We start from the raw sequence: 14,183 nt of genomic DNA on the forward strand, positions 1-14,183 counted from the left end.
AAAATATCGAAGTGTGTTTGGAAAAATGAGTTAAGAGAGTAGTAACTGCTATTATTTGGTGCGAGAGCGTACGAATCGCGAAGAGAAATTAAGTTCTGAATGGTTATATGACTGAATTCGTATGTGGTGCATAAAATTATATTCAAATTCGATAATGGCGAACGATTTGTACTGACCTGCTTCGAAACCTGTTCGGCTCCATTGGCTAGGAAATGTTTCTGCATGATGTTGGGCGCGATGAGTTGCCTGTAAATAAGTTAATCAATTAAAAAAAAATGCAAACGCTGCGTTTTAAGCGCATCAGTTCATCGTGTTAGTATAAACGACAAACAAATTAATCGAGAACGTAATTTTTTGAGTGTTCCCTAAGTTAATTTGTACGAATAAATTCCGTTACGGCTAACGAACTGTCTGATTTTCCGCCTCTTTTTCGGACGATGCAAACAAATTAATCTGTTGCCATCCTAATTTATCAGAACGTATTTACAATCTACCAATTAATTAATCAGAAGGCGAGCTTTCGACCCCGGAAGTTTGTCAATTATTAAAAAAAAAACTGGAACCGCTCCATTTCTCTAGTTTTATTCTCTAACGTCGACGATTAATTAGCTCCGGGATCATAAAAGTCCATTAGAACTAATGTATGAAAATTATACCGTTTTTGCCCCTCTCAGATCTAACCCATTCGAACGCTTAACGGCCTTATTTTTTTGCCGGGAAATGTCACGCTTTGCCCGTTTTTAGGTCGACGCACTAATGCCGAACCGATCTCGTAAATAGCCCTCCCTAAATTGCCCCAGTAATGCGGATAATCACGTTCATATCTATCTATTATGGCCACGGGGTTTCGTATCAATTATTTGTCAATCAATGAGCGGCAACACACGATTTCGTGGCGGATCATTACGATATCGTATAAATAACGACATTTCGACGGACTGCGTCGACGTCCCCTTCATTAACCGGGAATAGGAAATAGGGTTTATTTTTGTTTTTATGGGATTGCCGTCCGTCCTCACGCAACAAACCTTGATCTATTCGCATCGTTCCGACGTCCCTTTTGTCTCGGCTCTATCAATAAATTGTGATGCCGCATCGGAAATCACGAGTGCTGAGGGGAAATACTAACAGGAGATGATAAAGAATGGAACCGGGGTTTAGTGGCGAAAATCGAACGGTTTTAGGTCGCCTAATAAGCGACGAAATTGGGGGAACCGAGGCAGGAATTTTTTATATCATATTCCTGTCGCCATGCAGAGCGTTCTGGGAATTTGCGAAGGTAAATCGCGTAGAACTGGCGGCAATGACCCTCTCTCGCAACCTCGCAAGATGTATTCCTAAAATTATGACGTCACGATCCTAAGATAACAAAAACAGGGAATGTGATAAACAGTGATTTGTCGCTCGAAAAGAAAGCCAGAGGACATGTTCGTGTCCTACTTGGCTAGAAAAGGCAGCTGTGACCGAGATAATCCTGTCAGTGCATCTTCTTAAAAGAATAGCAGTGTTGTAATCTACGTCAACAAAGTCAAGCTTGTGTAAAGTTAGCGGAACTGCATTGCTTACCTTGTAAATGAACAGGATATAGTGGTGATTTACGAATGTGTACAGTGCGATTTAGTAATTGACGTTTCCGTCTACGTCGCTAGAAAAAAATCGTTTTCCGTTGGCGTCTATATAGCGCCTAATCACTCCTTTGGGCCCTTGCCGTCTTCCGACGAATAAAACAATAGAACGTGTCAATTTTTCGGTTTGTTTGTTTATCCCGCTTAAGCGTCGCCTTCTCTCGATGCCGTTTTATAAAAATGGCGGAGGCGCCGGGATTCCGGGCCATAAACCCGTCGCAGTCTTTTCATTTGCCAATTTTTTCGTTGCATTTTTAAAATCCCTGCCGACCGTTGCGATTGTCGGGGATTTCGTCGGCGGTTCAGCCGTCACTTTAGTCCCGAGGAGAAAAGTGACATAACTTGTTTTATGAGCCGCGGTGTAAAATCTTCGGTGTGAATAAGCCGATTTCCGTAATGTTCCAGACAAAGTTTCCCTCTTCGTTCGTTCAATCGAGTTGAAAAACTTCCAACAACTTTATTTATGTATCGAATTTGTTTGTCGATTTACGCAGCGCCGAGAGGAGAGAAAAAATAATAATAAATAAGTAATTCGGGTCCCATCTGGCGCCGTGATTCCGCTAGGTGAGATTTATTTTTAGTCTGGAGGAACGCGGGCGCGTGCGCTCCTAACCGAAAACTCTCCAACACAAATTGAAAAGTGCAGAAATGTTCCGGGCGTGTACGTGAGGTTTCCCTATATTATACAGGAAACGGAAAGGAAAGCCAACTATCAATCACTGTCCAGAAGAGCCTTCTTAACCTCGGCACTGTGTTTGTGTGATCCTTTTTTATCCTGTCGACCCTCCGGGCAACACTTATACAGACCGCCCCGAAATGGAACAGAAAAAAGAGTGTACAACACAGCTGCGAATAAGTTTCTTCCAGCCGAACGAACCGAACGTCGTCGGATGACTTTCCAGAATTCATTATCGTCGGGCTTTAATCGGAACGCGATGACACTTTTATAGCGGCCAGTGCGTGCCGGCCATTAGCTGTTCTCTAATTTCGTTAGCGCTTGATGGAGGCGAAAAGAGATTTGCCTCGGAGAGAGGGAGAAAAACCCGCTCTTACCACCGAATTTATATAAATTTACGTGAGGAGCAGGCTTAACGCGGCATTAATATGCGACACTTGATTTAACCCCCGTCACCTTTGCCCTCCGCCGTGAGTTATTTTCTTTCCAAGCCGGAAACTTTTAATTAATCGGACATGCGACTGGATAAGGCCAGGACCGGATTAACGTGACGCAGACCGACGGAATAAAAATCCCTTCTAATTTAGACAAGAGGTTGTGACGTGGGATAAAAATTACATTTCATATTTAAAGCATACGAAGCTCAGTATTACGAAATTACAACTAAGCTCATCCATAATAAGTACTACTGCTAAAAGTTTTGGAGTGCCGTATACTAAACTTAAATATCGAAATAATACAATAATACTGTCACCTTTTGTGAGAATCGTCATTTTTTTTTTCATAAGAAATCGATGAATGGATCTCTTTTACGGCTAAATTGCGGTGGACGTGATAAAGTTTGAATTAAATCAATTTGTCCGTACATGACTTTTGTAATAGTTGAACGTTCATGCTCTGGCTATATAAATAAGAGAGGTCGACGCTAGTTCGAAGGCTAGGTTGGTTGCACATTCGCTCGACGCGAAACAACAGGTCCAGAGCGTGGTTTTGATGGAAACTTAATTTCCCGATTGACGTTTCGAGAGCATTTGCAAAGAAATAATTTCCGGCCACGTTCCTCCAACGAAGCTGCCATACTAAAACAGTAAAAATCGGACCTCCGTCCAGTGACAAATTTGTCGTCATGTCTCATCAATAACGTTCGCTTTTTACGATAGTTTGCAAGGTTTAGCCATAAAAGTTCTCCTTTGCGACATACGATATTCCCATTGATATTTTTCGGTCAAGTTTACGGTTTCTCTGCTGGCATTATCTCATCGTGCATCAAGCAGACACTAACACACGCGAAGAAAACTCGTGAATCGTTAGCGTTGCAAAACGAAATAACTCACACCGTCCGAAGCGGTCATTTTTCACGGACTTTTCCTTCAAAAACTGGACACTGACAGAGCACTTCAAACGCTCCGAAAATTTATTATTGTTGAAAATTATTAATAAAAGCACGAACGTCGACGAAAGAGACCCTTCCAAAACATGATATTGCTTGTGTGAAAACACTCTCCAGTTTTACACTTCCTTTGAACGGAATACAGGCTCGCCGGCGTCGCGTACAATGGCTTGTATATCATATTCGACGTGACTGAAATTGAAAACCCGACGGCGAAAACAACGGACGCCCTTTGCCATCGGACAGGTGCAAAATCGGCGCTTTTTCGAACGCCAGACTGGCCAAGAGGATTGCCAAGACGACGAAAGTTGCTGTCGCCGTGGTACGTGCTAGACAAAGGAACGGCCCCCCTAGACTTTATTACGGCTTCCTTAAGCCGTAATGCCAAAAGTATCTATATTTTAAGGTAACTCGCTATTCGTAAAGAAACCTCTTTGCGAAATTACAGTCATCTTAGAATGACTTCTCGTCTGTGCGAAGAGCATCGATTCAGGTTACGTCAGGAAACCGTTAATTTTTGGGACTATGCTGAATGCAGTAAACTCTATGAACTACGAACTGCCAAGATGAAATCACGTCGTTATTACTAATAAAGTCACGCTAGTAATCTAACGTGCTTTTATTACGACCCGTTGAAGTAGGTTAAGGAGAAGATCTTCAAGATATTCCACATTCACTAGTCTCCATCGGAAGATTAAAAAAAGAAAATCCAAACGTCGAAGAAATCGGACAACGAACACAAACAAAACAAAAAAACGCATCCCCATATTTCGCATATAAGGTAAGAGTAGCGAAATTTTGGCGAGGATCACAGAAGGTGTAGTAAATTAGTTCGTTAGCCGTAAGAATTATTGTTACCGCATTATAAGGGTAGTTCTTTGTTGAAGCATCATCAACTCGTTTCCGCGTTTCGTCTCTGCGTCGAAAAGGTGACGACAGTACCGAAATTAATTTGTTTTACTTACGTGTTAAGCTCAAGATCCAGGCGAAACTTGTGGTTGAAGGCTTTGATGAGAAGCGAGGTGCGATGGAAGTGCTTGCCGGTCTGGAACAATAACACATCTATTTTACAACAAAGCCATTTCAAATTGAATCAAGCACTCGAATTTTTCCCCAATCAATTAGAGAGCGTTTCGCCCTTTCAGCATTATCTCGCGCTTCTGTTTGTGTGTACCTTATGGCAAGTGCCGACAATTTCCTAGATAAGACGTATTTGCATATCTATGGTAAAATAAGCAGAGACAGCATAATGAGGAATAATTAGACAATCAAGAATATTAATAACAGTTTGCAAGTTGGATACAAGTAGTAATACAAGAGCTGGAACTGAGTCTGGCAGTTATCACTGTTTTAGAAGACCAAGGATGCCCCCGCATTATTGACGGATCCGGTCGGAAATGTGAGATTAAAGTCGTAGAATCGATTTATTTTTAATTTTCCTGTTTGGATTCTGCGGAAGTAATCCGATTTGGGCCCATAAAAGTAAATCAAACCGATTGTTAATGAATCGAAGAGAAACATTTATCGGGCTTCAACACTGTTTTCGCCAAATTTATTGACGCGATGCTAATTGTGAAGTGGCTCGGAGCTATTTTCGAGTTTTTGCAAAAACACGCCTCGGTTCAAGATGTCTACAAACATGGGGAATAATTGAAAGAAAACAAAAAAGGGAGCGCAGAGATATAGGGACGACTACATTTGAAATTATAAAACCTCGTTAATAACAGAAACGTTCGCCAAAAAGCTAGGCTTCGGCCGCTCGCTCCATGTAAAATAGGTTCTTTGTTTCATCTTGTTAATTCATCGAGATTAGTTCCACAGCCGAATTACGTATTCAGATAAGTTTTTCATCGTGCAAGTGTTTTAGCTTGTGCTCCTGTAATTTAGGTTCATTTCTCTAGTTTTTTCTGGTGTTAATTTTTTGAATTTTGGCTTGGTGTTGTCGTATTGGGTAAGCTAAGCTAGTGATAAATTTCAATAATATCGCCTTATGATTGAGACTGCTATTGCAATCAGTCTTTATTAATTCGCCGGTAATTAGCAAGGCTACCGTAATCACGATAGTGTTTTTGTTCGATAACTATAAAACATTAATTCCCAACTTCTCTATTTCAATTAGTTTTGTCCATTCTACATTTTGGACGGTAGTTTCATTCCTTTGTACCTACCTAGTGTTCAACCTTACCGTGGTCTACCTTGTATGTTTGCTTGTCAGTCACCACGAAAGACCCCGTCGGTGTGAAGCATTGTATCCCAGTAATAAGTATGACGAATTTCTGCCTTGTATGTGATAATGCAATCACTCCTACCACTCCTTCAGTTAAATGTGGCGGTTTATGCAAAAAATATTGCCATACAAAATGTTTAAACCTAACCGAAGGTGAAATTTCTGCAATTATTGGCAATAAGTCTCCTTGGATGTGTAACAACTGTACACGTACTAGTAATGACCCTCCCGTGACAGCTGCAATTATAGAGGGAATAGTTGCTAAACAGCTAGAGTTGTTAAAAAATCAGTTACAACAATCAATGGATGATCACTTCAAACGCTTAAATGATCGCATTTCAACTGTAGAGAATAACGTTAAGGTTATTCAAGAAGAATGGGACGATTTCAAAAAGTCCTCTGCTAGCTTTGATCTTAAGCTTAATGATGTCGTATCTGAAATCGAAGAACGGAAACAACGATCATGTAATGTAATGCTATTCAACATACCCGAATCATCTGCCACTGATATAGCTCATAAAGTTGCTGAAGATCTCAGTCAAGTTCTGAACATTCTGTCTCCTTTAGGAACTTATCCTCAGCCCAACAAAATTATTAGACTCGGTGTAAAAAAAACTGATACAAACAGACCCCTTAAAATTATATATGACTCCGAAATCACGGCCAACAATATACTAAAATCCAATAAATTAAATAATAACCGTGATCATCATTTTAAACCGGATTTAACGTTAATGCAGCGCCAGTATAATAACCGTATTAGAAAAGAATTTAATAACAGAGTTGCAAATGGCGAAACCGATATAACTTTGAAGTACAAAAATAACACTCCATGTATTGAAAAGAAAAAAGTTAGGGGAACTACTTCAAAAAAGTAATCAATTTTTATTTTCAAAATATGGGTGGCATACGGACTAGACTTCAAGATTTCTCTTTAAAGGTTAATTCTTGTGTTTATGATATTATTATTATCACGGAAACCTGGTTATGTGACAAAATACGTAATGAAGAATTATTGCTAAGTAATTACAATATTTACCGTGCTGATCGCACTATTAACACTAGTGGGAAATCTCGGGGAGGTGGTGTACTGGTAGCGGTTAATAAACTTTTTAATTCATCGTGTGTTTTTTCTGGTTATAACGTTGAGAGTGTATTTATTAAGATACAGGTTAACGATTTAAATTTAATTGTTGGAGGAGTTTACATTCCCCCTACATCTGATATTAACATTTATCGGAACCACGTGGCCGATTTAGAATCTATATTTAATCAATTTCCTGATTTTGCATATGTTATAGCCGGTGATTTCAATCTTCCACAACTTATCTGGAATAATAACAGTTGTACCAATACTGAATTAATGGGTTCTTCGAGGGATTATTTTGATGTGATTAATAACACTTATTCATTTTTAAACCTAAATCAAGTAAACAATATTCCAAATAATCGAAACGTGTTTTTAGATCTCGTTTTTACGAACATTCTTGATTTGCAAGTTTCATCCGCAGTCGATCCTATTTTTGCTGAAAGTTGTCATCATATTCCTTATTCGTGGTCCATTTTTTATGTTTCGTCTTCAAAAAAATTATCTTCACAAGCTAATGTATTTGATTTTGCTAACGGTGATTTTCAACAGTTAAATTACTTTTTAGCCTCTATTAATTGGGTCAATCTTTTTTCTGGTCTTGAATTAGATGATATGGTTACTGCTTTTTATAATGTTGTTTTTTTTGGAATGGACACATATATTCCTAAGAAAAGGGTACATTATTTTTCATCAACTTATCCCCGATGGTTTAATAAAGAGTTAAAAGATTTGTGTCGCCTTAAGAAAATTGCCCATTCAGTCTATAAGAAATCTGGCAGATATGATGACTATGAATATTTTAAAATCTTAAGGACCCAATGTAAAGAACTTAACGAAAATCTGTATAATTCCTACCTTTCTAAAGTCAGCGACAGCATTACAAATAATCCACAGTTCTTCTGGAAATTCATTAATGATAGGAAAAAAAGTAGTGGTATTCCTTGTGAAATGCAATATTTCCAGAAGTTTGCCAAAACTGGCACTGAAATTTCCAATTTGTTTGCGGAGTTTTTTTCCTCGGTTTACGTAGAAGACGCCAACAATGATTTTGATCAAGAATTTGATGGTATAAATGAAGTAGCTGATTCTGGACTGAAAGTTGAGTTATCAGAAGTTTTTGAAAATATCGCTCGTCTTAAACATTCTTTCCATCCTGGAGCTGATGGCATTCCAAACGTTCTGCTGAAGAACTGCATTTACACAATTACAATGCCCTTGTGTGAACTTTTCAAAGTGTCTTTGTCTCAGGGTAAATTTCCTAAGGCCTGGAAAAATAGTTACGTTACACCTATTTTTAAATCTGGGGATCGTAATAAGATCGACAATTACAGAGGTGTTTGCAATCAGTCTACCATTCCTAAAATATTTGATTCCATTGTAGCCAAACAATTGGAATGGATTTCTTCTTCTATCATCTCCATCAAACAACATGGTTTCCGCAAACAAAGATCTACTTGTACCAATTTAATGGAATATTATTGTTATTTAAATGAAGCTTTTGATAAAAAACTACAAGTGGATTCCGTGTATACTGATTTTTCAAAAGCCTTTGATAAGGTAAATCATAGGTTATTATTCTGTAAATTGCGTCACTTAGGGTTTAACAATAATACCGTTAAATGGTTAACATCATTCCTGTCGGAAAGATCACAGCAAGTTAGGATTGGTAGTTACATGTCGTCTCCTTATTTGGTTTCATCAGGCGTACCTCAAGGGTCGCACTGTGGACCAATTTTGTTTTTACTGTTCATTAACGATTTAATGCGTGGCTTTCGTTACTCCAATTTTCTGTTGTATGCGGACGATTTGAAGGTATTTAAAACTGTTAGTTCCGTGAAAGATGCACTTGAATTACAATCAGATCTTAATATATTATACGATTGGACAGAAAACAACTTATTGCCTTTGAATGTTAACAAGTGTCTTATTATATCATTTCTTAATATCAAACTGAGGGTGAACTTTGACTATTATTTGGGTAATTCTATCTTGTCTCGTGTTGAGGAAGTCAAAGATTTAGGTGTGGTTTTCGATTCTAGATTAACATTTAAGAATCATTATTATTTTATTTTTAATAAATCAATACGGACTCTTGGGCTCATTTGGAGGCATTGTCAACATTTTTCGATTTCGACCCTTAAAATATTATACTTCTCTCTTGTTCGATCTCACCTAGTTTATTGTTCTTCCATATGGTATCCTAATTATAAAACAGATTGTGATTTATTGGAAAGAGTACAGAAAAAATTCCTTCGCTTATTAGAGTTTAAGCTTGGTCGAACTCATATACAGGGTAATTACACTTGGATAATGTGTAATTTTCATATTAATTCACTCGAAACTCATCGCATAATTTCCGATATTTCATTTCTTCGAAGACTTATTAATGGTGAAATAGACAATGCCTGCTTACTAGAAAAACTATCTTTCATTGTATTGCCTGCTGATAGCAGATTGACTCGCAGTCAACAGATTTTCAGAATTCCTTTGTCGATAACAAAAAGATCGCAAAACCATCCAATTAGACGAATGATGAACACAGCCAACACACTCGCAGAGGACCAGAGGTTCAACATATTTAATATTAATAAAACTGCGTTTAAGAATTTGATCAGGAATCTAAGCTATTTTGTAAATTCTTAATTAATAATTTTTAATTTTATTTTGCACGTATTTATTTATTTATTATTTAATATTTAGTATACATATTTAGTTTTATAAGTTTTGTTTCTTGTATTATTAATAATTTAATTAATATTGTAATAGGGGTATCCCGTTAATAAATATTCTATTCTATTCTATTCTATTCTACGTAATCAAAATGGGCCCTAATCGCTTAATTTGTCCGTAATATCAATAAACTTTTCCTCACTTCCCAAACGCCGTCTCCGAACCAGGACCGCAATAATTTGAAACGTAACGACTTTTTCTCGTTACATTCCGCCTCACTAACAGTTCTTAAAGAATAATAAAATTTAGAACAGTCAAGTGCACGCCTCGCTGATTCACAGGCGGAATTATTAACCCGACTCGAGTAAAAAAGGCTCCAACACAAGAAAAATAACATTTTTCCATCAATAACATTCGCGTTGTCTTGTCAAATACAAATTTAATATCCACCATATCTACGCGAATTGTTTCTTCGGGCGATACATCCAACAAGACTTGTTGCATCATCGGAAAAATTCCACGTCGCAAATACATAAATTTTACATTTCTTACAGGCGGAACGCGCCCTCATTAAGATTGAAACGCCATTTTGATGCTTAATTTACTCGAAAATAGGGAGATAAAACTGAATTAAATTGGACCCGAGGAAGATTTTCGGCCGTTTCGTGTTCGGTCGACGACTAATCGACTCCCTTGTTAAATCGGATTAATTTTTACGATGGACACAATTTTCAAAATAACGCCAACCGTTGCCCCCTAGAAGAAAGGCCATATTACAAATTCGCACTGTTCGTAAACCCAAGCAGCGCAGCGTCGAGACGAACCAACATATATCAGTAAAAGCCCAACAAGACGAAAATTATTTCCTTGTCGTCGTCGAATGCAGACGATATATTTTTATTCCGTTTCCAAACCTCCGACGACGCCCTGAATGTATCTTTACGCATACCGAGGGTGGTATTTTTCAACTCTGAACAGATCGAAACGATAACACCGGACGATTATAAAAAGACGCAATTTCCAATCGTTAACGAGATCACCAGATCCGAATACTCTTTCACGAATAAAATAATGGGCTCGAGAACAACGGCAACACCAGATTTTACACGTCTGGTCGTCGGAGTGCGAAACTAGGAAATGCGTCAGACTCCAAAAGCGTCGAGGAATCGGCTTTACGGTGCCGATATTTGATCGGCCGCCGCTAACCCCACGTTCCGCCTCTCGGTGGCAACAAGTAATGCAAATTGTCCTCGCCCCGTCGGAATAAAAAATGCCCCCGTAACGAAGCAATTACGCCGCAATTTGCCAAAATAAAATTCGGGAAGCACACGAGGCGAAAAACCGGCGTCGCGACGCTTCCGTTTTTGCCACTTAGCCTCCCACGAGCGGTCGGTTTATAATTAAACCGGCTTCAGAAATCTGGCGGAGCTAAAAAGTTTAGACAAGTATATAAAAGGGCGTCTCGTATTGGCAAGCATTAAAGAAAGAATGAGTCGGGTCGGATTTGATAAATAGTCCGAAGGTTTGCCTATCGGGAAAATGTAGCTGTCAAAGCGTCGACAAATGAGTTAGCGAGTGACGAGCAGAATCCTCCAGAGCCGCGTCCCTCTTATTATTCTTCACACAACTCGCCCCATTTTAAAACAATAATAATCGCGATGGCATTGATTGATTTTTTATATAATTAGCGGCCGAAAACAATGTATTCTTTTCGTGGAAGCGCGAGAGCAGTTTCTCCGTCAATCTTTTTGATTGAGACATATAAAATTTATGGCTTGTTTGGAATGCAGATATGTTATTCTGATTTGGCCATGAATAAATATGAGTTTGTAACAATGAATGTGGTATCTTGCTATAAAAATAACGTAATGTCTCTTATATTGTCTATAAAACTTTTATCAGACGCGGTGCGGTTGAGGTTCTCGCTGGGATATTTCAATTTCAATCTATTACGGACCGAGGAGCTTGAACTTTAAATCTGACATGACTAATCCAGCAATAATACCGTACAGCAATTTAGATTTGTACTTTTTTTCATGCTTTGCTCTTCTTATATTATAGACGAGGATAAAAGCGCTCCACGAATAATGATATTAATCGGATTTTCCTTGAACAAATACGAAATAATATTGCCGCAAAAAAATACAGAACGGAGGAAATTACGGCTGCTTTTAGTTACACAAAAGAAGAAAACAAAAAATTTAATAAAGCTGCTGCATTATTTTTTTTTATTACAATGTTTATTTGATAGTAAAGGCGGCTCTTTAAATTACAACTTAAGTACGCACCGCGAAACCTGAGTTTCTCCTTGAAAATTTAAACTTGATGAAAATACGTTTATCAACGAATTTCAAGTTCCATTCCTGCATATTTTGTACGTTGAAGCAATATTATTCCCACCAACCATTTATGCAAAATAAGAAAAACACAGAAATGCAACTAATTTAATGGTAACTCGGAAAAAGGCACCTCCACGTAAAACTAGAAGAAAATTGGGGTATGAAAAACTCTGAAATAACAAAGAATAAGTAGTCTTGAGAGTCGGCGATGATAAATTAGCCATCTCTACTAAATTAATTCTCGACGTAGTCTTCTGTGTTGAAGTTTCAGATAAGAAAAGTAAACACATGCCAAGACGAAATTAAAACGTCATTATATTTTTAGTTTTAATGAAAGCCGCCTCTAGTTAGAGTAAACGGACGATAATCTGTCGCGAAAACGCCTGATTTCCAGCAACCCACGATACATTTGTGACGTCATGGACGTGTCGGTGGCATGTAGGGTGGACTACATTTAGTCACATTGACGTTACAACAAAAGCTGTGTTCAGCTGCATTTATGTAACAACGTCACGTAAACACCCGAAGAAAAATAAGAGCAGGCGCGTCCCTGTCGTCGGTTCGGTTCTATCACGAACGTTTATTTTTGTGTATTTCTTGAAAATACATCACCCTTTTTTTGGACAATCTCTTCGAATCCCGAAAATCCCTATCGAAAAACTCGTTTAACAATTCCATATTTACCGTTTTAAACGCACTCGGCGTGAAAGCGTCCGAATTATGTGGATATAGTAGAATTCGATTCAAATTTCCTGTCGTCCCTCATCGTCCTAGAGGCACACCTCTCGTTCGATCGAAGTTTAACGAAAAGTGGACGAAAGCGTCTCGAGGATAATTAGACCTATACAAATAGTACGTCCAGTTGAAATTGATTGGATAAAAACGGTAAATGAGTCAGCACTTTTATCAGCTTTAAGGGCTTCAGGCTACATTACACAACGAAATGGGGGACGTCCAGGCGTTCTTCTTTTCCTCCTTGTTATTTTTCTGACGGCTACTCTTCGCATTATGAAAATCGTTCGGGCAGAAGTTACGTTCGCTTTACACTTGTACTGTAATTATTTTGTTGTTTAGACGGCAACAGATGTTCAAAGCTTCGGACTCTCCAGGTGATGTTTTATTCAATGATTTTCATTTTGAAATTGCGCATAATTATTCAATGAAATTTATAAATTATGTGAAATATCATTTGGGTTACGGTCGACCTGCTCCTAGTTGCTACAGGCTGACGGTAATTGAGTGCATTCGGACGTTAATTAACGAAAGAATACAATTTTCATGACGCGGTTCATTTCGGCTTTCCGTACTTCCATAAACCGCCGGCCAGACAGACGATTTTTCTTCATGGCTAAACACGCGATGGGCCTGATTATATTCGTCGGCGTTGTAGGAATGCTTATAATCATAACGAGGCCTAAGCGATATGAATTGAGTGAAAAAATAATCCTTTGATGTGATTTAACAGAAACGCCAATTAAATCTTTTTAGGCATAAAACTGAACAATGCAAATAACGAAAGCTACATATTTCGATTATTTAAAACGTACCTTCATTGATAATAATATACCCCTACACGCATGCGGCCTTATTGTACGTCCGAGGCGAAGAAAGTTCTGCGTAAACAGCTTTGAGCAACTTTTCAACGGAAATTATTCAGGAACAACAACCTTAACGAGCGAGTTTTCGCTTTTCCGAAATTATAACATTCGTTTTTGAGGAGAATACGCACTCGGGGTGCGGCGAATTACGTCACAAAAACTCAAGTCCATCAGTTTGAAGACATCTCCCACGTTGGGACGCTTCTAAAATTTTTCCTTGGTCCTTTAATAATTACACTGCGGTATACGGCATGAGGTGAAGCATGCAAAACATGTGGATGATTCTGAATCTCACCGCAGGCGGCAGCATTGCCACGAGCACCCGTTCCCCTGGTAACCACTTGCTCTTAATTGAAAACCAACCTGATGACGAATCAATAAAGAGAACCAGAGCACCACGCCCAAGTTGACGGCATGCTTTATCTTTGCCTTTTCTCGCGCGCTTTTTTCTTTTCTATCCTTTCGGTTCTTTCAAACGTAACACCGGGCCCCTATTAAAACCGCAATTGGAGACTTCCCCAGAATTTTTCGACAAGGCATACGGAAATCGAAAACGGTTTTTTATCGC

The 14,183-nt window shown here is 38.5% G+C and overlaps 1 protein-coding gene across 2 annotated transcripts in view; it reads right to left on the reverse strand.

The window, feature by feature from the left end:
- Nucleotides 1–14,183, reverse strand: part of Mmd (mind-meld) — a 155,704-nt gene that overhangs the window by 21,803 nt on the left and 119,718 nt on the right. For both annotated transcript variants that reach the window (XM_064065768.1, XM_064065767.1), the window contains exons 5-6: nucleotides 4,657–4,736; nucleotides 177–246 (exon numbers count right to left, since the gene is read on the reverse strand). In XM_064065768.1, coding sequence (XP_063921838.1) covers nucleotides 177–246; nucleotides 4,657–4,736 — 150 coding nt within the window. The remainder of the gene's footprint in view (nucleotides 1–176; nucleotides 247–4,656; nucleotides 4,737–14,183) is intronic.

This window comes from Zophobas morio, unplaced genomic scaffold (genome assembly GCF_036711695.1).
Source record: "Zophobas morio isolate AGI-343-1 ecotype UQ-CSIRO unplaced genomic scaffold, CSIRO_AGI_Zmor_V1 ptg000026l, whole genome shotgun sequence".
Classification (NCBI taxonomy): Eukaryota; Metazoa; Arthropoda; class Insecta; order Coleoptera; family Tenebrionidae; genus Zophobas; species Zophobas morio.